Source organism: Bufo gargarizans, chromosome 4, assembly GCF_014858855.1.
Source record: "Bufo gargarizans isolate SCDJY-AF-19 chromosome 4, ASM1485885v1, whole genome shotgun sequence".
NCBI classification, from domain to species: domain Eukaryota; kingdom Metazoa; phylum Chordata; class Amphibia; order Anura; family Bufonidae; genus Bufo; species Bufo gargarizans.
The window spans coordinates 136,669,696-136,697,008 of record NC_058083.1 but is presented as its reverse complement, the minus strand read 5'-3'; the positions used below and the strand labels follow the sequence as shown (position 1 = coordinate 136,697,008).

The following is a 27,313-nucleotide window of genomic DNA, read 5'->3' as shown; positions in this document are numbered from 1 at the left end:
GCAGGAAACGCAGGATGGTCTCAAATCGTGTCCTGGACATAGCAGCAGAGAACATGGGCATGTGATGAATCGGGTTCGTGGACCAATATGACCGCAATTCATGCTTTTTTGTCAGGCCCATTTGAGGAGGAGGCCCAGAAAAGTTTTAAGTTCGGAAACTTGGACTGGTTTCCACCGGAAAGGCTGGGCATAAAAGCTTTCCGGGTTAGCGGTGATAAATTGTGTGGCATACCGGTTTGTCTCTGCCACAACTAAGTCTAAGAGCTCCGCAGTCAAGAACAGCTCAAAAAATCCCAGGGCCGAATCGATCTGAGCTGTCTCAACCCGAACTCCAGACTGGGCGGTGAAAGGGAAAACTACAGGTGCGGCTGAAGTTGGGGACTGCCAATAAGGGTTTGCCAGCACCTCAGGGACTCTAGGGGCTCTACGGGCACGTCTTTGCGGTGGCTGCGACGGGGTCACTACTGCACGTGCCACCGTACCAGCTTCAACTGCCCTTCTGGTGCTCGCTACTTCACCATGTTCTACGGCAGTGCTGGTACTAGGTCCAGGAAGGGCTGGGCTGCTTGTGTATGCCTCACCACGTAATCCGACAGCACCAGCCCCACTCTGCTGCTCTTGAAGCGGATCCTGCGCAACCTGCGGTCTAGCGACACGGGGCCGGGTACGCCTGCTGCTATCAGGGACCTCAGCCTCCTCGTCCGAACTTTGGGTCAGAGAGCCACTGCTTTCTACAGGTTCGTATTCTGACCCGCTGGATTCATCAGATGAGGGTTCCCACTCCTCATCCGACTGGGTCAGAAGCCTGTAGGCCTCTTCAGAGGAATACCCCCTGTTTGATATGTGGGCAACTAAATTTAGGGGTATTCCCTGAGACTACCCAAGAAAAAAAAAGCAAGCCTGTCTTACAAAGGGGAGGCTAGCGAAGTACCGGAGGCCGCTGCGGTTGATAAAAAATATCAAAACTGATTTTTTTATCGCCGCAGTGCGTGTATAGTGAATGTGCAGCGATCAAAAAAAAAATTTTTTTTGTCACTGCGGTGGGGCGGGCGTGGGCGAACGCACGTGTGGGCGACCGATCAGGCCTGATCGGGCAAACACTGCATTTTGGGTGGAGGGAGAACTAAAGTGACACTAATACAATTATAGATCTGACCGTGATCAGTTTTGATCACTTCCAGATACTATAAAAGTACAAATGCTGATTAGCGATACGCTAATCAGCGAATAACGGACTGCGGTGCGGTGGGCTGGGCGCTAACCGATCCCTAAACTACCTAACCAAGGGGCCTAAACTATACTGAAACCTAACGGTCAATACCAGTGAAAAAAAAAAGTGACAGTTTGCACTGATCACTTTTTTCCTTTCACTAGTGATTGACAGGGGCGATCAAAGGGGTGATCAAAGGGTTAATTGGGGTTCAGGGGGGTGATCTGGGGCTAAAGTGTAGTGTTTGGTGTACTCACTGTGTAGCCTGCTCCTCTGCTGGATCCAACCGACGAAAAGAACCAGCAGAGGAGCAGGGCAGCCATATAACAGATCATATTTACTAATACGATCTGTTATCTGGCCTTTGATTGGATTTTTTAAAAATCAGCAACCTGCCAGCCACGATCATTGGCCGGCAGGTTGCTGACGAAATACTTCTCGACGAGATGCCGGCCCGTGATGCGCATGCGCGGGCCGGCTGTGACGAAATCTCGCGTCTCGCGAGATGACGCGCCGATGCGTCCAGGAGGAATAAATCAACCACCTCCAGGACGCATCGGTGCGTACAGCGGTCGGGAGGAGGTTAAAACCACGTAAAGCAGCATAAAAGACCATCAGCGACAGTCATGCATCACTCCATATCCTTATTATTCAAGTGCATGTTGGCATAATAAAGTCCACTATAGTATTAATACCGTCGATTGTTATAAGGATATAGATGAGGTATGGCAGTGTTACGTTACACCGTTTATATATGTTACATCAAATATACAGCTGGGTCCACCCAGTAATATTCAGCAGTGTTGTTCGACGTATTCCATATAGGTAACTCACATTATAGTTAGTATCAATGTCCTCATGTGGATCTTAACACAAATGAATTGATTATTCAGAGTTCCTTATTATACCAGTTTAAATGATGCATTTTTATATATATTTAGTGCTTTCTTTTTTAGTCAGTTTCAAATGTGCACAAGATTTCTTTACAGGTATGATGTCTATGGTCGTCGTTCTTCCTCTTCATAACAATCACTGGTTATCGGTATTTGGTAAGTGTTAAGGAGAATAAGATAAATTGTTACATTACCGATCCTTATATGTATCCGAGGAAGCTCTATATTCGGAGCATAGGTAGACCGCGGCACCTTTGATGTCTGTATTGGTTGTGCTGGCCTCGGCGTCCCACGTGGCATCCCACGTGGCATCCCACGTGTTATCGGGATGCCGGCCCATTCAGCTCTCCGCTGCCGATCACTCAGAGTGTCAAGGCGCTCCTATTCACCATGGGTATATGTAATTACATTAAATCCAGCATGTTTTAATGGTACCAATCTTGCATGTACTGTCTGCCTCTCAAGACCAGATGAGTTCCGAACCTCATGTTCCTTCATCAGTGGTAGACAGTACTATGCTGCAATGAATCCTTTTAAAGGTAGTTCATCAATCAAGAAGGAGGTGCTTGTCAGTTTATCAAAATCAATACCAATATATGGAATGGATCAGGTCCAAATTACTGATATCTTCATCTCCTCTTATAATTTCTCCTTGTAGAGGGTCACATATTGCTCTGATTCAGGACTTATGTCATCTGCAAACTTATTCATAAGCAATCTGTATATAGTCCAAAAAACGCACCTGTGTTTTTAATGCGTTTCTGAAGCGTTTTTTCATTTCAACATGTATATTTGATTACAAATTATAATAATTGTCCAAATTCCATAAATAGATGTATTACGTTCATATTATCTTAGATACAAATTGCTAAAAGTAGTAATTTAGCTTAAATAGCAATAATCAGTCATCTTCAGACATACTCATCTTCAGACAATTTAATAAATGTCTACTCTTCGATTTCATATGGAAAGACAATATAGGTTTCCTCCCACTCCAAAGACATACTGATAGGGACCTTAGATTGTGAGCCCCACTGGGGACAGTTGGATGCTAATGTCTGTAAAGTATTAGTAGCACTATATAAGTGCATAAAATAAATAAATAATAAATAAATATAGAAGGTATTATGTCATTGTACCTATACATTAAATACACAGTGTGGGATATAGATATGCCACTAATTATATCCTGTTTATATTACCCATATTTTCTTTTTCTTTTGTGGTTGTTCATATGTTTTATTTAGCCCTTTCTTTCATTTCTATAGACTGCAATTTTGCAATTTGTTCTATTTTTCAAATTTTCATAGGCGTTAGTTGAAAGAGAAAAGAAGAACAGGGGCTTATCGCCTATAAAAACTTCAAAATTTTAAAAAAATAGAACAAATTACACAATTGCAGTCTATAGAAATGAAAGAAAGGGCTAAATAAAACTATATGAACAACCACAAAAGAAAAAGAAAATATGGGTAATATAAACAGCACGAGGCTCCAAAACGCGTCTGGTCTTGAGAGGCAGACAGTACATGCAAGATTGGTACCATTAAAACAAGCTGAATTTAATGTAATTACATTTACCCATGGTGAATAGGAGCGCCTTGACACTCTGAGTGATCAGCAGCGGAGAGCTGAATGGGCCGGCATCCCGATAACACGTGGGATGCCACGTGGGACGCCGAGGCCAGCTCAACCACTACAGATATCAAAGGTGCCACGGTCTACCTATGCTCCGAATATAGAGCTTCCTCGGATACATATAAGGATCGGTAATGTAACAATTTATCTTATTCTCCTTAACACTTACCAAATACTGATAACCAGTGATTGTTATGAAGAGGAAGAACGATGATCATAGACATCATACCTGTAAAGAATTTGGTGGATACGTGTTGGTTGAGCCTCTCGACCAATATACAAGAGTAACCATTGGGTTCTTGGTCATCTTACCAAGGCCCTTGTCCCCCACTTACTTGGAAGGGTGGCCAGCTCTTGGAAACTTTCAGTGCAGCAGACATTTTTTGTCCACCTCTCCAGATCTGTGGCCACACATTCCTGTCTCTCAGCTCAGAAGATCAAGAGAAATGGGAGGACCCAGAGCCAGATTTTACGTGTCATAGCAAAGGGTCTGAATACTTATGTCCATACAAAATTTTAGTTTTTGGTTCTAATAAATTTGAAAACATTTCTAAACTTCTTTTTCCACTTTCTCATTATGGGGTTCTGAGTGCAGACTGATGGGGAGAACATGATTTTTTTATTTTTTTATTTTAGCCCAAAGCCGCAACATAACAAAATGTGAAAAAGTGAAGAGCCTGAAGACTTTCTGAATGCACTGTATTTAGATCTTTGTCACATGCAGTATAATGGACGGCTTACTGACAAGGAAGGTACGTCGTCCTATATAATTAATAATATGTAAGAAAAAGATAGAAAAATCATAAAGTAGCGGAGAAGGTCATAACTCACAGACTGAACACATGACAGTACTCGTGTTATCACAGAGGAAAGCGTTAGCCTCCATTCTCCAGGAAGCGTGCCCTTGTCACACCATTTACTGGTATCAGATATAGAGAAGCTCTCTCTGCTTCTCAGAAAAACACGAGAGACCATATATACTGTATAAAGAGAGTTCATCAGAATATTAGAAATTATCATGAATAACAAAATAGAAATCCCTCAGTTCTTGGTCAGGGTGACAAAGGCAAGTTCTACCACCATAAATGACTGCTATGGTCTGACACATCACACACTGATGGCCGCAGATGACACTATTTTCAGGTTACAATGGCTTTTTCTAGACCAATTTCTAAGTAATATTATTACTTTAACTTTTAGGGATCATTGTACATGATATATAACTGCCAGAAATTGCTGACATCTCATGTCCCCCAATTCCTTTATACAAACTGGGTCATTTTTATTCCCGTGTCATATGGCCAGGATACTGTGCTATACATGACCTCTAGGCTATCAGGACTTCACTTAACTGCCTGTTACTGTGATGAACATGTCCCATCAGAACAGATGCCGCCAGTCAATATACTCAGAGTCTTCCAAGCCTCGCAGGCTCTTTACGGAGCCTCCTGAGACGTCTAGAGTTTAATAACCCAGGGCTATTAGACGGAAAATGCACAGACGTCTACAATTTGCTAATATAGGTCATACAGAAATGTAACTCGTCCCCGCAGAGTTCAGCTTCCATTTAGGCCGTGTGCTGTATTCGTGAAGACGTCTAGGATTAGTTCAAAATCTACTGCGCTTTCACAGATCCATGCAGCAGGATGAGAAAATGGAGGCTAATAATTTACCACGATGTGACCCAGTCATGATGGAAGCAGTGCACGCATGCACATGTGTACACACCTTAATGAGCTTATCCCACGATTCATGTAAAAAATGAAAATCCAATATCATATAGTACACAATTGTCTCTTTCTAACAAATACAAAACCAGCCCTGTACCTCACATGGATCCAGAGTTCTCCCTATTCATTGCTGCAATTGCTCTGCTGGTTTTATTTCAAGATGACAGATCAGTGGGTGTGTCCTTTCTCGGGGGGGGGGGGGGGGTCCTTTCTGCAGTTGAAGGATAGAACTGAGCATGTGCTTCCATCTCAGTGAGCAGGACAAAGAAATTAGAAAAAGAGAAAACAGCTGGTGGCACTACAGTGGGGAACAGAAGTATTTGAACACCCTGCCATTTTGCAAGTTCTCCCACTTAGAAATCATGGAGGGGTCTGAAATTCACATTGTAAGTGCATTCCCACTCTGAGATACAGAATAGTGTTGAGCGAACTTGTGTTTTAAGTTCGGCGTCTAAAGTTCGGGTTCGGGTTATCGAAGAATCGCGTTATGGATTCCGCTACCACGGACCATAACTTGGTCCGGGGTAGCGGAATCCATAACGCGATTCTTCGATAACCTGATCCCAAACTTTAGAAGCTGAACTTAAAACACAAGTTCGCTCAACACTAATACAGAATAAAATAAAAATTTTGGAAAAAACATTTTATGATTTTTAAATAATTTATTTGCCTTGCACTGCTGAACATAAGTATTTGAACACCTGAGAAAATCTGTGTTAATATTTGGTACAGAAGCCTTTGTTTGCAATTACAGAGGTCAAACGTGTCCTGTAGTTCTTGACCAGGTTTGCACACACTGCAACAGGGATTTAGGCCCACTCCTCCACACAGATCTTCTCCAGATCTGTCAGGTTTCGGCGCTGTCACTGAGCAACACAGAGTTTCAGCTCCATTCAAAGATGTTCTATTGGGTTTAGGTCTGGAGACTGGTTACAGAGCCACTCCTTGATTATCCTGGCTGTATGCTTCGGGTCGTTGTCATGTTGGAAGACCCAGCCACGACCCATCTTAAATGCTCTGACTGAGGGAAGGAGGTTGTTGCTCAAAATATCACAAAAAAATGGCCCCATTCATCCTCTTTCTAATACAGTGCAGTCGTCCTGTCCCCTTCGCAGAAAAGCACCCCCAAAGCATGATGTTACCACCCCCATGCTTCACAGTAGGGATGGTGTTCTTGGGATGCAACTCATCCTTTTTTTTTCTCCAAACACGACGAGTGAAGTTTAGACCAAAAAGTTCTACTTTGGTCTCATCTGACAACATGACTTTCTCCCATGCCTCCTCTGGATCATCCAGATCAGGGGTGGCCAACCTTACATACACAAAGAGCCAAAAAAAACAACTTATGACTACCAGGAGCCACAAGCTATACATTTACACACGAGTCACCATTTTCTTCGCCCTACAAGATGCACCTAGGTTTTAACAGAGAAAAATAAGAGGAAAAAAATGATTTTTCATCTGATCTGAGGTCATTAGAGAATAAAAGAAAAAGTGTATTTTTCATCAGACCTGACCAACCCATGCTCAAACAAGACCCCCTTGCTCAGATCTGCCCCCCATGCTCAAATCTGCACCCTCATGCTCAGATCTTCCCACTCATGCTAAGATCAGACTCTCATGCTCAGATCAGACCCCCATGCTCAGTTCTATAATTTTAAAAAATTCCCTCTCCTGATCAGGCACTGGGCTCCTGTTTAGACACCTGCTACTCTGCAGGTCTGACACTCTCTCCACTGTGACCTGATGAGCACAACATCAGGTCATAGTGCGTGTCTCCACGTACTACGTTCTCACACTGTGTGCATCAGGCCATAGTGGAGAGTGAGCTGGAGCTGCAAAGTAGTAACAGTGCCTGATCAGGAAAAGAGAGCCTCACTTGAAGAAGCAAAGAGCCGCATGTGGCTCAAGAGCCACAGGTTGGCCACCCCTGATCCAGATGGTCATTGGCAAACTTCAGACGGGCCTGGACATGTGATGACTTGAGCAGGGGAACCTTCCATGCAATGCATGATTTAAAACCATGATGGTGTAGTGTTCTACCGACAGTGACCTTTGAAACTGTGGTCCCAGCTCTTTTCATGTCATTGACCAGCTCCTCCCTTGTAGTTCTGGGCTGATTTCTCACCTTTCTTATCATCATTGAGGCCCCGCCTACTTCTGTTGTCCCTGCATACTTGTGGGTTCCGTTGGTCATGAATACTTATTACGTATTGTCCCACTGTCACGGCTGAGGATGGGGGAAACCCTCAGCCGTGCAATGTTACACGTATGTGGAAACTGCTTGACCAGGAGAACAGAATTAGGGAGCAGGTCACCTCCTGCAGCGTCCCTAACTCTGACCCTGACTCCTAACTGTATGAGCCGACCCAGATGGTAGGAGGGCTCATACTCAGGAACCTCGGGTCCCTACTAGCCCTCAGAAGATCCCTGAGCTAGGAGCTGGGATAAGACAACCTGTTCCTCCTAGACACGGAGGAACAGGAGTCTAAACTGGCTAAACTGCAAGGAAGGGGAAACATAAACAGCCTATGGATATGGCAGGTGAGTGAAACCACTTCCACACCTACCTGCCACAGACACACTGACTGGATCCCGTGCTCACATGCTGAATGTCCATACCAAACATAAAAGGACACAGCACACACACATATACACACTGGAACCCAGATCCATAGCTGCAGTAAGATAAGACATCACAAGAACATAAAATAAAGATCAAGCATAACTTTTTATGACCACAATGGTGGCCCTCACTGGCAGATGGTATAAGACCAGGAGGATGACTCTAGCTTACTACAAGGCTGGAGTACCCCTCAGCTTCAGGTCTCAACTGAGGCTAAATAGCCCAAAGTAGCCACACCCACACAGACACACACTGGAAAGGGGATTAACCCTTCCAAGACCAGACAGGGTAGTGAAGCCACTTAAAGAGGACCTTTCACCAGAAAAAAGTATCTAAACTGACTATACAGACGTGTAGAGCGGCGCCCAGGGATCCTTCTCCTATGCTGTAGCGCTGGCCAGCACTACAGGCTATGGCTATGAGCTGAGCGCTGCGATTGGCCAGCACTACAGCATGGGAGAAGGAGACGCCGGCAGGTTCCCCTGGGTGGAGCCTAACTATGAACATACCGGAGGCTATAACCGGAGAACGGAGCGGCGCCCGGGGATAACAGTAAGTGCAGGGGGATCCCTGGGCGCCGCTCTACACGTCTGTATAGTCAGTTTAGATACTTTTTTCTGGTGAAAGGTCCTCTTTAAAGGGAAAGTGCACACACACCTAAACCCCGTGCACACAAAACAGGGAAAGTGCACACATACCTACACAGGTTGCCAGGTGCAACCGCATGCACTTGACAGCAAGCTGCCTAGCAAAAGCACAGGCTGCAATACTGCCAATACTATCATGTTGCCAGCTTGGACTTCGGTTAGTTGAAGACATACTGCTACTCTCTTTGATTTTAGCACTGCTTACAAACAGTGTCTCTGACCTCGGCTTGCTTTTCACTTTGTTCTTCTCTTTGCCCATGTTATTTCTGCTTACCTCCTGTTACTAGACTATTTTTGCTACTGCTACATCACCAATCCAAAAGTACTCCAGGTAAGCATAACCTATGGATTTGCTTCAGGAACATCAATCCCTCCTTTTGGAGGGCATATGGTGAAGGACGCATAATCCCTTAGACCTTACGCTCCAGTTTAGCCTGCACAAGTTGGAATATGGCTTTGAGGATCCACCCACAGGGTACCACCACGCGGTCAAGTTTCTGCATGCAGTAGGATTGGATCTTAAAAGTAGAGAAAATATAAAGGAGTGATAGGATGTCTCCATTTTTTTTAATTCAGTCCTGGTTTTAGCTTCCAAAACTGCATGCAGAAACCTGACCACTTTGTGGTCGTACCATAAGAAGGATGTACATGATAAGGGAGGCTCCCATTTAGGGCTTAATCTATTAGCCACAGAAGAGATCAACGACAAAGAGAACATTTCTCATTGAAGAATCCAACGCATGGATTTCAGTGTGTGCCCTGTACAGTGGGTAGGATAGTTCAAAGCTGGTGTAAAGGAAAACTGGCTTAGTTGCTCTTTGAAGCCTATCAGATTCCACCTTTCATTTTTCAGAGCTCTTTTGGAAAATGAAAAGTGGAATCTGATTGGCTTCAAAAAGCAACTAAGGCTACTTTCACACTAGCTTTTATATTTTCCAGTATTGAGATCCATCTTAGCGTCTCAATACCGGAAAAAACGCTTCAGTTTTGTCCGTATTCATTGTCATTGGGGAAAAAACGTAACTGAGTAGAACGGAATGCTCCAAAATGCATTTGGTTCCGTCCTGCTGCGGTTTGCGTTCCGCCCTGGGATGCAGAGCAAGATGGATCCATCATGACCCACAATGCAAGTCAATAGGGACGGATCCGTTTTCTCTGACACAATAGAAAACTGATCCGTCCCCCGTTGACTTTCAATGGTTTTCGTGATGGATTAGTCTTGGCTATGTTAAAGATAATACAACCGGATCCGTTCATAACAGATGCAGATGGTTGTATTATCAGTAACGGAAGCGTTTTAGTTGAACCCTGCCGCATCCAGCAAAAACGCTAGTGTGAAAGTAGCCTAAAGCAGTTTTCCTTTACACCAGTTTGATAAAGCTTCCCCTATATCTTTTACCTGCTGTGCTCAGCTTTTAGTACGAGGCCTTTCACATAGCTAGGGAAGGCAGCTGCACTACTAAAGACTGATAAACGCTCTACTTCCAATTGGACCTGAATTATGCCTAATCTAAGGCAGTTGTGCGCCTGGTGGGCTAGTGTCGTTTTTCGCCAACTTGCATGCCTGTTTCCAGGAGTACATATAAGGCTACAGTCACACGACCGAAAGTGTTTTGCGGTCTGCAAATTGCAAATCCGCAAAACACTGATACCGGCCGTGTGCCTTCTGCATTTTGCGGACCACACATGGCCGGCACTATATAGAAAATGCCTATTGTTGTATGCGATTCCTAACAAAAATAGGACATGCTGTATATTTTTGCGGGGCCGCAGAACGGAACTACGGATGAAATGAATGGGTCCACACCCGTTCCGCCATATGACATAGGTTCGTGTGAATGGACCCTTAGTAAATTTGCCCGGGCCAAAGTCCCGTCCCCATCACGCTCCCATTCTGCGCAACTGTTGAAAACTTTTTGACACTGGCGATACGACCTAATATTGTCACATGGCTGGTCAAAAAGGGGCCTTGCGACTATTTTTATTCCAAAAGCTGGGGTAAAATATTCGTAAATGATCCCCAGGGTTTCTCTCAGGCACTGCGCCGATGTTGCTGCTGCAGGAGTCTGTCATGGTAAAACGATCCCCCTTTTGTTGTTTGGGTGGAGGAATTTGGATGAAAAACAAGGAACTGCCATACAAAAATGCAGAGGGAGACATTCGTTTCTGAGCCTACAGTGTGAAAGGAAACAGCAGAAGTCAGAACGCCACGTGAAATATCAGGCCAGATAAAAGTTAGCATTTCCTGCAAATTGCACAGAAAGAGTGAACTGAGAAGGAAATCAATATTTCTTTTTACACTAAACCGGCCGATGAGATTCTTGCAGTTAATGTATAGGAAATGTATAGGACACATACTGCTGTATATGCTTCAATCATTCATGAGGCCTATTAGTCATTGCTGACAGCGGTGAAGAAATACCTAGCAGGAAGTGAATCCTTCCATGCATACAGTCTAAAGTTATATTAATACAACGTGCTTCCACAAAGCAAAATGACAAAGCCAGTCTAATAAAAATATCACAAAATAAGCATTATTAAAGGCAACTTCCAGCCAATATAATAATAGCAAAGACAGGTGCACTCTGCGGTCTTCCTAAACCCTCAAACTGATGTAGAATTGAGAGATTAGCCAAAATACCCAACTGTGGAGGACATGTCTGAGCCCGAGCACCGCGCCAAGGTTTCTCAAGTAGCTCGGGTCCTCACCTACCTGGGCCATGTGGGCAATACCAGGAGCCAGTGGGCGAATTACAGGAGCGTGAGGTCCGACTCACAGACAACTCACCAGTTACCTCCAGCATGTAGCCATGCTAGCAATGGGAGGAGTCTGCGAGTCCCACTCAAGACTGGCTGATATGGATGCCTGGAGGTGTATAAACTCCATCCACAGGCTACATTTAGGTGCACCTGTGAGGCCTGGGCCATATCAGCCAGTCTTGAGTGGGGCTCGCAGACTCCTCCCTCCTCTCATTGCTAGCATGGCTACATGCTGGAGGTAACTGGTGAGCTGTTTGTGAGTCGGACCTCACACCCCTGTAATTCGTGTTAGGGTCGCCTTGACGTGTGGCAGACGGGCCCAAATAATTTTGTAGAAATGGATTTGCCAAGAATCTAAATTTTACAAAATAAGCCAGGGGTATGGAAATGAAAATAAAAAAAATACTTTTCGAAGGACTAAAGCGGGGGCTCGACCTACTTGTCCCTCATGACAATCTACTTGTCCTGATGCAAAAAATCATTTTAAATCAAAACCATATTCCAATGCACCGCCACGCTTCCTTATGCAGGGAGGTGGTTGGCTTGCGTTCCAGTCTTTGTGGTGTGAAATGACTCTAAGTTTAGTCTTCGTTCACACCAGATGATTCTGTCCAGAATGCACTACATCACTGCCGGCTCACTATGTTGTGGGGCAGGATGGGGCGTGACGATCCATTGAAGTGAATGGCACCGTAGCCACAGCCGCTGGCGATCGGATGCACGGGATAGCAAGGCACAATTATGCCTGAGGTCCGGTCAAAATGCTGCTTGCATGCCCCCCAGCCCCCGCTCTGTCACCGCGGCTGCATCACTGCTCTACGCCTACTGCTCGGTCACCGCCGCTCCACGCCCCCAGCTCGTCGCCATTCCACTGCGTCCACTGCTCCGGTAAACAAAGCCATCTCAGCCCTGCTACTTGCCCGCGGCAGGGCTAAGCTACTTAACAAACTACCTGCCCGGCGCCCGGAACTGCATGTCCCGGGCATCGGGCGATACGATTTCCACACCCCTGTAAGCGTAGCATTAGCACCAGAATATTTTCTATTACTATGGCATTACTGTACTTTATGTGGTTTGCAGAGTGCTGTTGTATGGTGTTTTTTTTTTTTCAAAGTTAGAACAGCCACGCATGTGCGACCACCTTCCATTCATTTCTATTGGACTGTCAAAAACAGCTGAGCATTGGAGTGAATGAAGCACGCTCCCTTGGCTATTTTCAGAACTCCTATAGAAATTAATAGACAGCGCACCACAAATGCACGGTGCGTTTACTTCACTTTCAAGTGCCCCTTCTGGAGATAGGGTCCCAGAGGTTTGCAAGCACAGAAATTGACCTGCAGTGCAGATTTTATAGTCCAGAATAAAACATCTAAACTAACTATACAGACACGGAGAGCGGCGCCCAGGGACCCCCCTGCACTTACTGATATACCTGGGCGCCGCTCCGTTCTCCCGGTATAGCCTCCGGTATCTTCAGAGTTATGCTCCACCCAGGGGAACCTGCCGTCGGCTCATTCTCCCATGCTGCAGCGCTGGCCAATCAGAGCGCTCAGCTCATAGCCTGAGAGGCTTTTTTCTCTCTCAGGCTATGAGCTGAGCGCTGCGATTGGCCAGCGTTACAGCATGGGAGAAGGAGGCGCCGGCAGGTTCCCCTGGGTGGGGCCTAACCGTAAAGATACCGGAGGCAATTACGGGAGAACGGAGCGGCGCCCAGGGATAATAGTAAGTGCAGGGAGATCCCTGGGCGCCGCTCTCCATGTCTGTGTAGTCAGTTTAGAAGTTTTATTCTGGTGAAAGGTCCTCTTTAAGATCCGCAGCTTATCCCACATACTTGGAGTTGCTAAAATAAACTGAAAATCAGCACCAAAAACTACAATAGAAACGCAAAAAAATGCACAAAACCACAATAAATAGTAAATATTTGTGTTTTTTATGTGGATTTTCTGCATACAAATCCGCACTGTGAGCAATTAACTCTAAAAAAGACAATGGGTACAAAAAGGATTGTGTTGCCCTTGCCAAAATATCTAGACCCCTAAGTCTTTTGGGCTAATATCCTGTGGACTGATGAGTCAAGTATGGAACTTTTTGGAAGACACGGTTCAATTTACGTCTGGCGTAAAATTTACATCACATTCCACCATATACGAATATCATACGAACAGTGCCAATCACTTCAGTAAAATGTGATGGTGGTAGGATAATGGGCTGGGCTGCTTTGCTTCTGCAGGACATGGACAACTTGCCACAATTGATGGAAGTATGAATGGTGCTTTCTCTCAGAATATGCTGAAAGAGAATGTCCTCCCATCAGTTTGTGACCTAAAGCTGATGCTGAATTCACCTCCGATGTAGCTGAACAAAAAAAAAAATTGACAAGTTAGAGTGGTCAAAATCCCTCCACCACAATGTAAAAGTCTCATAACTCATCAGCGATGCCAAAAGTCAAGGGTGGCACAACCAGTTATTAGGTTTAAGGGGGGCAATTACTTTTCACATGAGTGATAAAGGTTCTGAATAAATCTTCATTAAATGGAATGATCATTTATCACACACCCCTCACAAAAGATACTCATGGCACATACACCACTCAGACAAAGGATACTCATGGCACATGCACCAATCACACATAGGATACTCATGGCACATGCACCACCCACACAGGATACTCATGGCACATGTACCACTCACACAGGATACTCATGGCACATGCACCACTCACACAGGATACTCATGGCGCATGTACCACTCACACAGGATACTCATGGCACATGCACCACTCACACAGGATACTCATGGCACATGTACCACTCACACAGGATACTCATGGCACATGCACCACTGACACAGGATACTCATGGCACATGCACCACTCACACAGGATACTCATGGCACATGTACCACTCACACAGGATACTCATGGCACATGGCAATTGGCTTCTCCGTTGTTCCATGGCCAGGTGTGTGTTATTCCCTCATTATCCCAATTACAATGAGCAGATAAAAGGTCCAGAGTTCATTTCAAGTGTGCTATTTGCATTTGGAATCTGTTGCTGTCAACTCTCAAGATGAGATCCAAAGAGCTGTCACTATCAGTGAAGCAAGCCATCATTAGGCTGAAAAAAACAAAACAAACCCCTCAGAGAGATAGCAAAAACAATAGGCATGGCCAAAACAACTGTTTGGAACATTCTTAAAAAGAAGGAACGCACCGGTAAGCTCAGCAACACCAAAAGACCCGGAAGACCACGGAAAACAACTGTGGTGGATGACCGAAGAATTCTTTCCCTGGTGAAGAAAACACCCTTCACAACAGTTGGTCAGATCAAGAACACTCTCCAGGAGGTAGGTGTATGTGTGTCAACGTCAACAATCAAGAGAAGACTTCACCATAGTGAATACAGAGGGTTTACCACAAGATATAAACCATTGGTGAGCCTCAAAAACAGGAAGGCCAGATTAGAGTTTGCCAAACGACATCTAAAAAAGCCTTCACAGTTCTGGAACAACATCCTATGGACAGATGAGACCAGGATCAACTTGTACCAGAGTGATGGGAAGAGAAGAGTATGGAGAAGGAAAGGAACTGCTCATGATCCTAAGCATACCACCTCATCAGTGAAGCATGGTGGTGGTAGTGACATGGCGTGGGCATGTATGGCTGCCAATGGAACTGGTTCTCTTGTATTTATTGATGATGCGACTGCTGACAAAGGCAGCAGGATGAATTCTGAAGTGTTTCGGGCAATATTATCTGCTCATATTCAGCCAAATGCTTCAGAACTCATTTGGACGGCGCTTCACAGTGCAGATGGACAATGACCCAAAGCATACTGCAAAAGCAACCAAAGAGTTTTTTAAGGGAAAGAAGTGGAATGTTATGCAATGGCCAAGTCAATCACCTGACCTGAATCAGATTGAGCATGCATTTCACTTGCTGAAGACAAAACTGAAGGGAAAATGCCCCAAGAACAAGCAGGAACTGAAGACAGTTGCAGTAGAGGCCTGGCAGAGCATCACCAGGGATGAAACCCAGCGTCTGGTGATGTCTATATGTTCCAGACTTCAGGCTGTAATTGACTGCAAAGGATTTGCAACCAAGTATTAAAAAGTGAAAGTTTGATTTATGATTATTATTCTGTCCCATTACTTTTAGTCCCTTAACAAGTGGGAGGCACATATGCAGACTGTTGTAATTCCTACACTGTTCACCTGATTTGGATGTGTATTACTGTAGTGCAGCGGCGACATGAAGCGCACGGCGTCATAGCAACCAATGACGCCGTGCGCTCCTGCTCAGAACAGGATACCAGCCCGGCATACCACGGACCGCTCTCGGCCGCGGAACATGGCCGTATGCATTCGGCCTAAAGCTGGCAGTCTGCAGTTAAAGCACATCTTGTTTGTTGCATTTCGAATCCATTGTGGTGGTGTATAGAGCCAAAAATGTTAGAATTGTGTCATTGTCCCAATATTTATGGACCTGACTGTAGTTCTAAGCGTTTACGGGCTGTTAGGAATGTACAGATAAAGGGTTTTCCAGGATTCAAGTTTTAATGACCTATCCACAGGAAACTTCAACAATATCTGATTGGTGAAGTTCTGACACCCCCACCGATCAGCTGTTGGAATGGGCCACAGCGCACTGGTGAGTGCCACTTCCTCTTCCTGGGCCAGTGATGTCATGTTGATGGGTCGTATGGTCCATACACTATCAAGTGAATTGGCCTGGGCTGCAATACCAAGCACAGCCACTATACAATGTACGGCGCTGTGCTTGGTATGCTGTGAAGAGGCCGCAGTGCTCAGTGCAGCTGATGAGTGCCGGTGCTGGGTAAGTAGTCTTATCAGTGCATGCCAGCCACTTCCTCATAAGAGTCCACTCTAACAGTTCATTCAGGGAAAGAAAAAAATTATATATATATATATATATATATATATATATACACACACTAGGCCTGCACGATATATCGCCAAAGCAATCGTATTGCGATAATCAACGATTGCGATATGACGATTTGGCAGACCCAAAAATGTCCCTGTATTCTAATGCACCGGCTCCGCTCACTGCTGTATAATATTATATAACCTGTAGGAATTGTTAAAATATAATAATCCTGTATAATCCACCTCTATTACTTACAGCTAAAGTTCCGTAGAAGAGAGGAGGGAGGAGGCAGGCCGCGAGGGCGGGCGGGCGGCGCGTCACTCCTTACGTCATGCACCGGCGCCACCCACTTTATGAATGAAGCAGGCGGCGCGGGCGCGTGACGTAGTGAGCGACGCACCGCCCGCCCGCCCGCCCTGCCTCCTCCCTCCTCTCTTCTACGGAATTTAGCTGTAAGTAATACAGGTGGATTATACAGGATTATTATATTTTAACAATGCCTACAAGTTATATATAATTATACAGCAGTGAGCGGGGCCTATGCATTCAGGGCCGGCCTTAGGTCTTCAGGCGCCCTGTACGAGCTAATCTTGTGGGGCCCCCTTTCCCCCCGGGTCACCTACACATACACAAAGAGGAAAAATATCTTTGTAACAAACAGTTTTTTTTTATTACAGATAATTTAAGTGCAAGTGCAAACAAGTACAATCATACCTAGTGTCACCTATAGCCAGTCTCCTGCCCCCTTAATCATACCCTGTCACCTTTACCCAGTCCCCTGCCCTTCTTAATCATACCCAGTGTCACCCATAGCCAGTCCCCTGCCCCCCTTAATCATACCCTGTCACCTTTACCCAGTACCTTGCCCTTCTTAATCATACCCAGTGTCACCCTTACTCAGTCCCCTGCCCCCTCAATTAGACCCTGCCCCCCTTAATGATACCCAGTGTCACCCATAGCCAGTCCCCTGCTCCCCCTTAATCATACCCTGTCACCTTTACCCAGTCCCCTGACCACCTTAATCATACCCAGTGTCACCCTAATCCAGTCCCCTGCCCCCTTAATCATACCCTGTCACCTTTATGCAGTCCCCTGCCCCCTTAATTATACCCAGTGTCTGTCACCCTTATCCAGTCCCCTGCCCCCCTTAATTAGACCCTGCCCCCATTTAATGAAAGATATTTGGTTAAAAAAAAAAAAAAAAAAAGAACAGGTACTCACTATTTGAAGTCTTCTGCTCCCTCCCTGTCTGCAGAGCACAGTCTGCCACCCTCACACATTGAGCGGATCCTTCCGCGGCTCTCTGTGAAGGCGCAGCACTTGGACGCTGCGCCTGCGCCCCTAAGCTCCTCCTCCACGCTCCGGAACCTGACCTGGCAGCTGCAGCGGCTCAGCTCGCCAGGCTCGCCTCACACAATCTCGGGCCGGCCTGCTGTAAGAGACCGACTGCGAGCTGTGTCGGCCGGCGGGCCCCCCTGTTGGCATGGCGCCCTGTGCGGCCGCACAGCTCGCACATCCCAAAGGCCTGCCCTGGGTGCATTAGAATACAGGGACTGCACCGGTCTCCGCTGTCCCTCCTAATACAGATAACGCCCCTTCACACTGCAAGGACACTATTATGGGGGGGGGGATCTATGGATGGCACATAGCATCAGATGACACATCCCCCATAACACTGCCATCCAGAGTTCCCCATAACACTGCCATCCAGAGATTCCCATAACAGTGCCATCCAGAGATCCCCATAACAGTGCCATCCAGAGATCCCCTCCATAACAGTGTCATCCACAGATCCCCCATAACAGTGTGTCATCCACAGATCCCCCATAACAGTGTGTCATCCACAGATCCCCCATAACAGTGTGTCATCCAAAGATCCCCTATAATAGTGTCATCCACAGATCCCCTCCATAATAGTGTCATCCACAGATCCCCTCCATAATAGTGTCATCCACAGATCCCCCATAACAGTGTCATCCACGCATACCCCATAACAGTGTGTCATCCACACAACCCCCATAACAGTGCCATCCACAGATCCACCATAACAGTGCCATCCACATATCCCCTCCATAACACAGCCATCCTCAGATCCCCTCCATAACAGTGTCATCCACAGATCCCCCATAACAGTGCCATCCAGAGATCCCCATAACACTGCCATCCACAGATCCCCATAACAGTGTCATCCACAGATCCCACATAACAGTGTGTCATTCACAGATCCCCATAATAGTGTCATTCACAGATCCCGCATAACAGTGTTATCCACAGATCCCCTCCATAACAGTGCCATCCACAGATCCCCCCCATAACAGTGTCATCCACAGATCCCCCCCCCCCCCATTACAGTGTCATCCACAGATCCCCCCCATAACAGTGTAATCCACAGATCCCCCCATAACAGTGCCATCCACAGATCCGCTCCATAACAGTGTCATCCACAGATCCCCCATAATAGTGCCAGCCACAGATCTCCCATAACAGTGTCATCCACAGATCCCCCCCATAACAGTGTCATCCACAGATCCCCCCATAACAGTGTCATCCACAGATCCCCCCATAACAGTGCCATCCACAGATCCGCTCCATAACAGTGTCATCCACAGATCCCCCATAATAGTGCCATCCACAGATCTCCCATAACAGTGTCATCCACAGATCCCCCCATAACAGTGCCATCCACAGATCCGCTCCATAACAGTGTCATCCACAGATCCCCCATAATAGTGCCATCCACAGATCTCCCATAACAGTGTCATCCACAGATCCCCCCATAACAGTGCCATCCACAGATCCGCTCCATAACAGTGTCATCCACAGATCCCCCATAATAGTGCCATCCACAGATCTCCCATAACAGTGTCATCCACAGATCCCCTCCATAACAGTGCAAATAGACCTCTAGCACAATTCCCTTAAAATATTGCATCTCATATCGTTATCGCAATTTTTAGTGCCCTAATCGCAATCGCACAAAATTCCCATATCATGCAGCCCTAATATACACATATAGATAGATAGATAGACATACTGTATATAAAGACTTTCGGACATCAAATATTTATATTCAGCAAGCTTGTCTGCAGCTACCTGACACTTTCGATGGAAGGAAAGCAAGGCCAGTTATATATAATATCTAGTAATGAATTCTTAATACATTGGTTTGGGAGGGTTTAGCTCTTAAAGGGGTTGTCTCACTTCAGCAAATAGCATTTATTATTAAGACAAACTTAAAGGGAACCTGTCACCGGGATTTTGTGTATAGAGCTGAGGACATGGGTTGTTAGATGGCCGCTAGCACATCCGCAATACCCAGTCCCCATAGCTCTGTGTGCTTTTATTGTGTAAAAAGAAAAACTGATTTGATACATATGCAAATTAACATAAGAGTCATATCTTACTTGTGTGACCAGAAGAGTCATATTTTCAAGCTCTGACTCTCAGGTTAATTTGCATATGTATCAAATCGTATTGAATATTGCGGATGTGTAAGTGGCCATCTGGCAACCCATGTCCTCAGCGTGTTCTCCGCTGACAGCACACGTCCCCATTTATTTTAAGGTGCGTATTCAGACCTCAGTCTTTTAGCACGGTCCGTGGGTCCGTGTTTTTAGCACGGATGCAGCTCTATTTTGTCTATGTTCACGGATCCATCACGCCCATTATAGTCTATAGGTCCGTGAAAACCACGGAAGAAACACGTATGCCATCTGTGTTTCACGGATGATTAGGAAGAGATGCTTTGAAAATTATTTTTCAGCTGTTCAGTGTCAGTGAAACACGGACGGCACACGGACAGCAAAAAACTGACACACGGACCACACACGGATCCTTCACTGATGCATCACTGACCACCTTCTCACGGATGTAATGAATGAGGCTTAAGACAAAAGGAGGGGCCCCTAATAATAAGACCTCCGCCCAGCGTTACAATCCTATTGAGCTGCACAGTACTGGTTTGTACAAGCGATGCCGCTGTATATCACCGCTATATATCATCAGTACACCTGGCTCTATGACAATGATATAGGCAGGGAAGTTAAAACTCAGCGCCGCTTCCATCCATGTGCTGCGGACCAAGTTATTGGGCTGAGCAACAACACCAGACAACGCGGACAGTCAAAGCCTAGGAGCGACCCCCATGACGCCTTTATTCTTGTGGCTGCCCAAGTCCCAGCAATTGGACTCCCAGCAAGAAGACACTGATGGGATATCCCGGGGGGTGAGTCTGGAGGCCATGGGTGTAAGGCTACAGGCACACAACAGTGAAAAACGGACAAGTGTGTACATTTTTTTAACGCCCATCACAAGTCTGTTTTAAGAACATGGCGTGATGTCCGGATGGAAGCCACTGTAAAACATGGCGGGTGTCGCTTCGTAATATAGCTCAATTCAATGGGACTAAACCGCACGTCGGTCGTGGTGAGCGCGGTGACATCACCGCAGGTCCTTTTGCAGGTCCTGAAGAAAAGAAGATACCGGCTGAGCGATCAAGTGGATGAGGTGAGGTTTTTTTTTAAAATTTTAACCCCTCAATGGCCATTTTATTTAGCATTCTGTCTTAAGAATGCTATTATTTTCCGTTATAACCATTTTCCATTATAACCACCGTTCTAATGGAAAATAATAAAATCACTCAAACCCGAACTTCAGTGAAAAAGTCCGGGTCCGGGTACCTGAACTCGGTCAGTATGATCACAGTCATACCAAATACATATACTTTTTGTTTAGTTTTTTTACATTTTGATACTTTTGCACAAAAAATAAACTTTTAAAAAATGTTTTAGCATTGCTACATCCTAAGACCCATTACTTTTTTCTTTTCCTTTCTATGGAGCTGTGTTATTGGCAGGCTGCCAATGGGAGACAGGGCTTCTCCCTCTTCACCACTTACCGATAGCAACCGTGGCTTCTAAGGCGTTAAATGGCCCAGATCGGCCCTATTGCCTTTCTAGGTCATTAGAGCAGGAGACCTGAGTCCTCTTCCCTGCCAGGGATGTGCCATATAAGAAATAGTCCCACAATAATGTTATACTGTATGGGGGCCACAAGGAGACGTTATACTGTATGGGGGCCACAAGGAGACGTTATACTGTATGGGGGCCACAAGGAGACGTTATACTGTATGGGGGCCACAAGGAGACATTATACTGTATGGGGGCCACAAGGAGACGTTATACTGTATGGGGGCCACAAGGAGACATTATACTGTATGGGGGCCACAAGGAGACGTTATACTGTATGGGGGCCACAAGGAGACGTTATACTGTATGGGGGCCACAAGGAGACATTATACAGTATGGGGGCCACAAGGAGACGTTATACTGTATGGGGGCCACAAGGAGACGTTATACTGTATGGGGGCCACAAGGAGACGTTATACTGTATGGGGGCCACAAGGAGACATTATACTGTATGGGGGCCACAAGGAGACGTTATACTGTATGGGGGCCACAAGGAGACATTATACTGTATGGGGGCCACAAGGAGACGTTATACTGTATGGGGGCCACAAGGAGACATTATACAGTATGGGGGCCACAAGGAGACGTTATACTGTATGGGGGCCACAAGGAGACGTTATACTGTATGGGGGCCACAAGGAGACGTTATACTGTATGGGGGCCACAAGGAGACATTATACTGTATGGGGGCCACAAGGAGACGTTATACTGTATGGGGGCCACAAGGAGACATTATACTGTATGGGGGCCACAAGGAGACATCAGCGGTGGTCGTGCTTGCACACTATAGGAAAAAGCACCCGCCTATGTGCACTCCCACAGTCCTGGCCATCAGAGAGATTGGCTTCCTTCCCTATACTGTGCAAGTGCGACCACTGCTGCTGGATTGCAGGGTGGTCATAACCATGGAAACGAGCAGTGTATAATGTGATGGAAAAGTGAATCCAGCCACCAAAGGAAGCAATATGGACAATCATAGTACATTAGTAAGTGCCTTGTTATAACTTGCTCTACATGATGAACCCCTTTATGGGCTCTTTCACACCTGCGTTATTGTCTTCCGGCATAGAGTTCCGTCGTCGGGGCTCTATGCCGGAAGAATACTGATCAGGATTATCCTAATGCATTCTGAATGGACAGTCCGTCCTTCAGGATGCATCAGGATGTCTTCAGTTCCGGAACGGAACGTTTTTTGGCCGCAGCAAATAGCGCAGCATGCTGCGCTTTTTGCTCCGGCCAAAAATCCGGAACACTTGCCGCAAGGCCGGATCCGGAATGAATGCCCATTGAAAGGCATTGATCCGGATCCGGCCTTAAGCTAAACGTCGTTTCGGCGCATTGCCGGATGCGACGTTTAGCTTTTTCTCAATGGTTACCATGGCTGCCGGGACGCTAAAGTCCTGGCAGCCATGGTAAAGTGTAGCGGGGAGCGGGGGAGCAGCATACTTACCGTCCGTGCGGCTCCCGGGGCGCTCCAGAGTGACGTCAGGGCGCCCCAGGCGCATGGATGACGTGATCGCATGGATCACATGATCCATGCGCATGGGGCGCTCTGACGTCATTCTGGAGCGCCCCGGGAGCCGCACGGATGGTAAGTATGCTGCTCCCCCGCTCCCCACTACTACTATGGCAACCAGGACTTTAATAGCGTCCTGGCTGCCATAGTAACACTGAAAGCATTTTGAAGACGGATCCGTCTTCAAATGCTTTCAGTACACTTGCGTTTTTCCGGATCCGGCGTGTAATTCCGGCAAGTGGAGTACACGCCGGATCCGGACAACACAAATGTGAAAGAGGCCTAACCTACACGTGTTTATGGCCGCCATGTGGATACTGACGGCATCTGCAGCCATCATTGTGCCCAGTACAAAAGGCATGATGAAATGCTCCGGATCCCGGAGGTAGAGTGCCCCTATAAGAGGCCGGAGAGCCCTACAACACATGGCCATATAACATTAGTCACTGCTCCTGACACCAGGTAGCTCTAGTCTCATTGCATCTTGTGGTCCCCAAGGTGCAGGGCACCTACAACTCCCATCATGCCAGTGTGCAGAGAGTTGTCCTTGCACATGCAGAGATGTGGCAGCTCTGGTCCTCCTTCCTGCACGTCTGCAGATGCTGTGCCCATGCCCACCTCTGGGTACAGACCACTCACCATACACCATGGCCCCGCCCGTCTCGTGCAGGAACCTGAAGCGACGGTTCTTAAAGAGCCAGATGGTCAGGATGGTCAGGATGAGCAGAAAGTTGAAGACGAGCAGCTCCAGAGCCCCCTGATGCTGGAAGAACTCCAGTGCCCTGGAGGACCTCGGCGTCTCGCTGCCCCCCGCCATGGCCGCACGCTTCACTCACCAATGGGCAGCACTACTTTGCCAAGAGCCCGTAAGACATGTCAGTGTCACATAGCGGCACCTAGGAGGGGCTACCCGGGCGGCTTGCTCAATGACTGGGGCGCGCCTCCACGGCGCTGTGCATGCTGGGAGATGTAGTTTCCCGCCAGCTTTCGGCCGACGCTTGGTATAGGAGCGTTGCCAGCCTGAGGACTACAACGCCCACATATGCTGATGCTGCTCATTCATTAGAGGCGAGGTGGATAGTGCCAAGGTGATGGTTACCTGGCAAACTGGGTTATGTAATGGGCACCGACAGCGACGGACATAGGACCCCCTGTGAAGCTCAAAGGCATGCCCATGTTTGCCAGGGTGGTCGCAGGTGCCCAGGGTGGTCGGGTCAGACTTCGAGGATACCTCTATGGAGAGATGTATTCTTGTCAGCAGCCGCTCCTGCCCCTGGCACCTTCTCCTCTGTCATTATGTCACCTCATCTGCCAGCCTCAGGTCATCGCAATCAATTATTTTGTATTATTAACCCCTTAGTGACCAAGCAATTTTTTCTTATTATTATCTTTTTCAATTTCTTTAATCATTGCGTTCCAAGAGCTATAACATTTGTATTTTTCCGTCGCTGCAGTCGTGTGAGGGGCTGTTCTTTGCTGCACAAGTTGAAATTTTTAATGGCGCCATTTTGGGCTACACATAAGTTACTGATTGGCTTTTATTACATTTTTCTTGGGGGGGGGGGGGCAGCAATACTGCCACTGAGTACTTAAGTTATGCATTGTGCAGCATTTATTTTTTCGGCATAAGTAACATGATACCTTTACTCCCTTGGTCAGTATGATTACAGTCATACCAAATACATATACTTTTTGTTTAGTTTTTTTACATTTTGATACTTTTGCACAAAAAATAAACTTTTAAAAAATGTTTTAGCATTGCTACATCCTAAGACCCATTACTTTTTTCTTTTCCTTTCTATGGAGCTGTGTTATTGGCAGGCTGCCAATGGGAGACAGGGCTTCTCCCTCTACACCACTTAACGATAGCAACCGTGGCTTCTAAGGGGTTAAATGGCCCAGATCGGCCCTATTGCCTTTCTGGGTCGTTAGAGCAGGAGACCTGAGTCCTCTTCCCTGCCAGGGATGTGCCATATAAGAAATAGTCCCACAATAATGTTATACTGTATGGGGGCCACAAGGAGACATTATACTGTATGGGGGCCACAAGGAGACGTTACACTGTATGGGGGCCACAAGGAGACATTATACTGTATGGGGGCCACAAGGAGACATTATACTGTATGGGGGCCACAGGGAGACATTATACTGTATAGGGGCCACAAGGAGACATTACACTGTATGGGGGCCACAAGGAGACGTTATACTGTATGGGGGCCACAAGGAGACGTTATACTGTATGACGGCCACAAGGAGACGTTATACTGTATGGGGGCCACAAGGAGATATTATACTGTATGGGGGCCACAAGGAGACGTTACACTGTATGGGGGCCACAAGGAGACATTATACTGTATGGGGGCCACAAGGAGACGTTACACTGTATGGGGGCCACAAGGAGGCGTTATACTGTATAGGGGCCACAAGGAGACATTATACTGTATGGGGGCTACAAGGAGACATTATACTGTATGGGGGCCACAAGAAGACATTATACTGTATGGGGGCCACAAGGAGACATTATACTGTATGGGGCCACAAGGAGACATTATACTGTATGGGGGCCACAAGGAGACATTATACTGTATGGGGGCTACAAGGAGACATTATACTGTATGGGGGCCACAAGGAGACGTTACACTGTATGGGGGCCACAAGGAGGCATTATACTGTATAGGGGCCACAAGGAGACGTTATACAGTATGGGGGCCACAAGGAGACATTATACTGTATGGGGGCCACAAGGAGACATTATACTGTATGGGGCCACAAGGAGGCGTTATACTGTATGGGGGCCACAAGGAGGCATTATACTGTATAGGGGCCACAAGGAGAAGTTATACTGTATGGGGGCCACAAGGAGATGTTATACTGTATGGGGGCCACAAGGAGGCGTTATACTGTATAGGGGCCACAAGGAGACTTTATACTGTATGGGGGCCACAAGGAGACGTTACACTGTATGGGGGCCACAAGGAGACGTTATACTGTATAGGGGCCACAAGGAGACATTATACTGTATGGGGGCCACAAGGAGACATTATACTGTATGGGGGCCACAAGGAGACGTTATACTGTATGGGGGCCACAAGGAGGCATTATACTGTATGGGGGCCACAAGGAGGCATTATACTGTATGGGGGCCACAAGGAGGCATTATACTGTATAGGGGCCACAAGGAGACGTTATACTGTATGGGGGCCACAAGGAGACGTTATACTGTATGGGGGCCACAAGGAGGCGTTATACTGTATAGGGGCCACAAGGAGACTTTATACTGTATGGGGGCCACAAAGAGACGTTATACTGTATGGGGGCCACAAGGAGACATTATACTGTATAGGGGCCACAAGGAGATGTTATACTGTATGGCGGCCACAAGGAGGCGTTATACTGTATGGGGGCCACAAGGAGACGTTATACTGTATGGGGGCCACAGGGAGACATTATACTGTATAGGGGCCACAAGGAGACGTTATACTGTATGGGGGCCACAAGGAGACGTTATACTGTATAGGGGCCACAAGGAGACGTTATACTGTATGGGGGCCACAAGGAGACATTATACTGTATGGGGGCCACAAGGAGACGTTATACTGTATGGGGGCCACAAGGAGACGTTATACTGTATAGGGGCCACAAGGAGACATTATACAGTATGGGGGCCACAAGGAGACATTATACTGTATAGGGGCCACAAGGAGACGTTATACTGTATGGGGGCCACAAGGAGACGTTATACTGTATGGGGGCCACAAGGAGGCATTATACTGTATAGGGGCCACAAGGAGACTTTATACTGTATGGGGGCCACAAGGAGACGTTACACTGTATGGGGGCCACAAGGAGACGTTACACTGTATAGGGGCCACAAGGAGACATTATACTGTATGGGGGCCACAAGGAGACATTATACTGTATAGGGGCCACAAGGAGACGTTATACTGTATGGGGGCCACAAGGAGACGTTATACTGTATGGGGGCCACAAGGAGGCATTATACTGTATAGGGGCCACAAGGAGACTTTATACTGTATGGGGGCCACAAGGAGACGTTATACTGTATGGGGGCCACAAGGAGACATTATACTGTATGGGGGCCACAAGGAGGCGTTATACTGTATGGGGGCCACAAGGAGACATTATACTGTATAGGGGCCACAAGGAGACGTTATACTGTATGGGGGCCACAAGGAGACGTTATACTGTATAGGGGCCACAAGGAGATGTTATACTGTATGGGGGCCACAAGGAGACGTTATACTGTATGGGGGCCACAAGGAGACGTTATGCTGTATGGGGGCCACAAGGAGACGTTATACTGTATAGGGGCCACAAGGAGACATTATACAGTATGGGGGCCACAAGGAGACATTATACTGTATAGGGGCCACAAGGAGACGTTATACTGTATGGGGGCCACAAGGAGACGTTATACTGT

General features: G+C 46.7%; 1 protein-coding gene across 1 annotated transcript in view; it reads right to left on the bottom strand.

Moving 5' to 3' along the window:
• Positions 1-23,779, bottom strand: part of SLC9A9 (solute carrier family 9 member A9) — an 804,798-nt gene extending 781,019 nt beyond the window's left edge. The window contains exon 1 of the mRNA XM_044291747.1: positions 23,512-23,779. Coding sequence (XP_044147682.1) covers positions 23,512-23,689 — 178 coding nt within the window. The 5' untranslated portion in view covers positions 23,690-23,779. The remainder of the gene's footprint in view (positions 1-23,511) is intronic.
• Between the last annotated feature and the right edge of the window lie 3,534 nt (positions 23,780-27,313).